Here is a 1,030-nt window from a genome sequence, read left to right on the forward strand (position 1 = left end):
CGCGGGCGTAGCGCGGCGGGGCGAGGAGCGCAGCACGGCGTTTCTGTAGTGTAGTGGTTATCACGTTCGCCTCACACGCGAAAGGTCCCCGGTTCGAAACCGGGCAGAAACACCTCTTTTTCTCTTTTCCCTCCTCTCCCTCCCTTTTCCCCCTCACTCTGGCACTTTCAGCACATCTCAGCCCTTCTTCCGTCATTTTTCTTCATATATATGTTTAATCTCAACCCTTCTTCCCTCGATACCTTCCCCAACCGACCTTTCCTCCATCACTTTCCCGGTACATATTTTAATCCCAGTCCTCCCCCCGCATCTCATTTCCCCCTCTATTTCAGTTTTCCCACCCCAATTTCACGTGATTTCTCCGCCGTCGCTGCTCCAGCCCTGCCCTGGCTCCGGCCTTATCAGCTCCCCCACATCTGCTCCTTCAGAGGCACCGAGGAGGAGGAGGAGGAAGAAGAAGAGAAGGGAAGAAGAAGAGGAGGAAAGAAGAAGAAGAGGAAAAAGAGGAAGAAGAAAAAAGGAGGGGTGAGACGGAGGAAGAGGAGGAGGTGAGAAGGAAGCAAGGAGGAGGAGGAGGAGGAAGCAAGAAGGAAAAATCAAGGAGGAAGAAGAGGATAGGAGGAGCATGAGGATGTGGTGAGGAGGAAGAGGTGAGGAGGAGAGGAGGAAACAAAGAGGAGGAGGAGGAGAGGAGGAAGCACCCCCTCCTCTCCCTTTACCCGCTCCTCTCCATCCCTCCCAGGCAGCAACTCCCAACCACCCGACATCCAAGGCGGAGGAAGCACATCCTCCTCCTCCTCCTCCTCCTCCATGGCGGAGCCCAGCCTGGCCGAGCAGCTCCGCGCCGAGGCCTCGTGTCCCGTGTGCCTCGAGCTCTTCCAGGACCCTGTGTCCGTCCCGTGCGGCCACAACTTCTGCCGGGGCTGCATCGAGCGCTGCTGGGAGAGCTCCCGGGGCTCGTTCTGCTGCCCGCGCTGCCGGAACGTGGCCCCGGAGCGGGGGCTGCGGCCCAGCCGGGAGCCGGGACACC

At 59.2% G+C, this 1,030-nt stretch overlaps 1 protein-coding gene and 1 non-coding gene across 2 annotated transcripts in view; both read left to right on the forward strand.

Moving 5' to 3' along the window:
* Positions 1-39: 39 nt before the first annotated feature.
* On the forward strand, positions 40-112 carry TRNAV-CAC. Its single transcript has one exon. It is a non-coding gene; the product is annotated as a tRNA-Val (tRNA).
* A 552-nt stretch (positions 113-664) lies between these two features.
* LOC103614651 (E3 ubiquitin-protein ligase TRIM11) overlaps positions 665-1,030 on the forward strand; it is an 8,841-nt gene continuing 8,475 nt past the window's right edge. The window contains exon 1 of the mRNA XM_017732921.1: positions 665-1,023. Coding sequence (XP_017588410.1) covers positions 811-1,023 — 213 coding nt within the window. The 5' untranslated portion in view covers positions 665-810. The remainder of the gene's footprint in view (positions 1,024-1,030) is intronic.

The sequence above is a fragment of the Corvus brachyrhynchos genome, unplaced genomic scaffold, assembly GCF_000691975.1.
Source record: "Corvus brachyrhynchos isolate BGI_N302 unplaced genomic scaffold, ASM69197v1 scaffold535, whole genome shotgun sequence".
NCBI classification, from domain to species: domain Eukaryota; kingdom Metazoa; phylum Chordata; class Aves; order Passeriformes; family Corvidae; genus Corvus; species Corvus brachyrhynchos.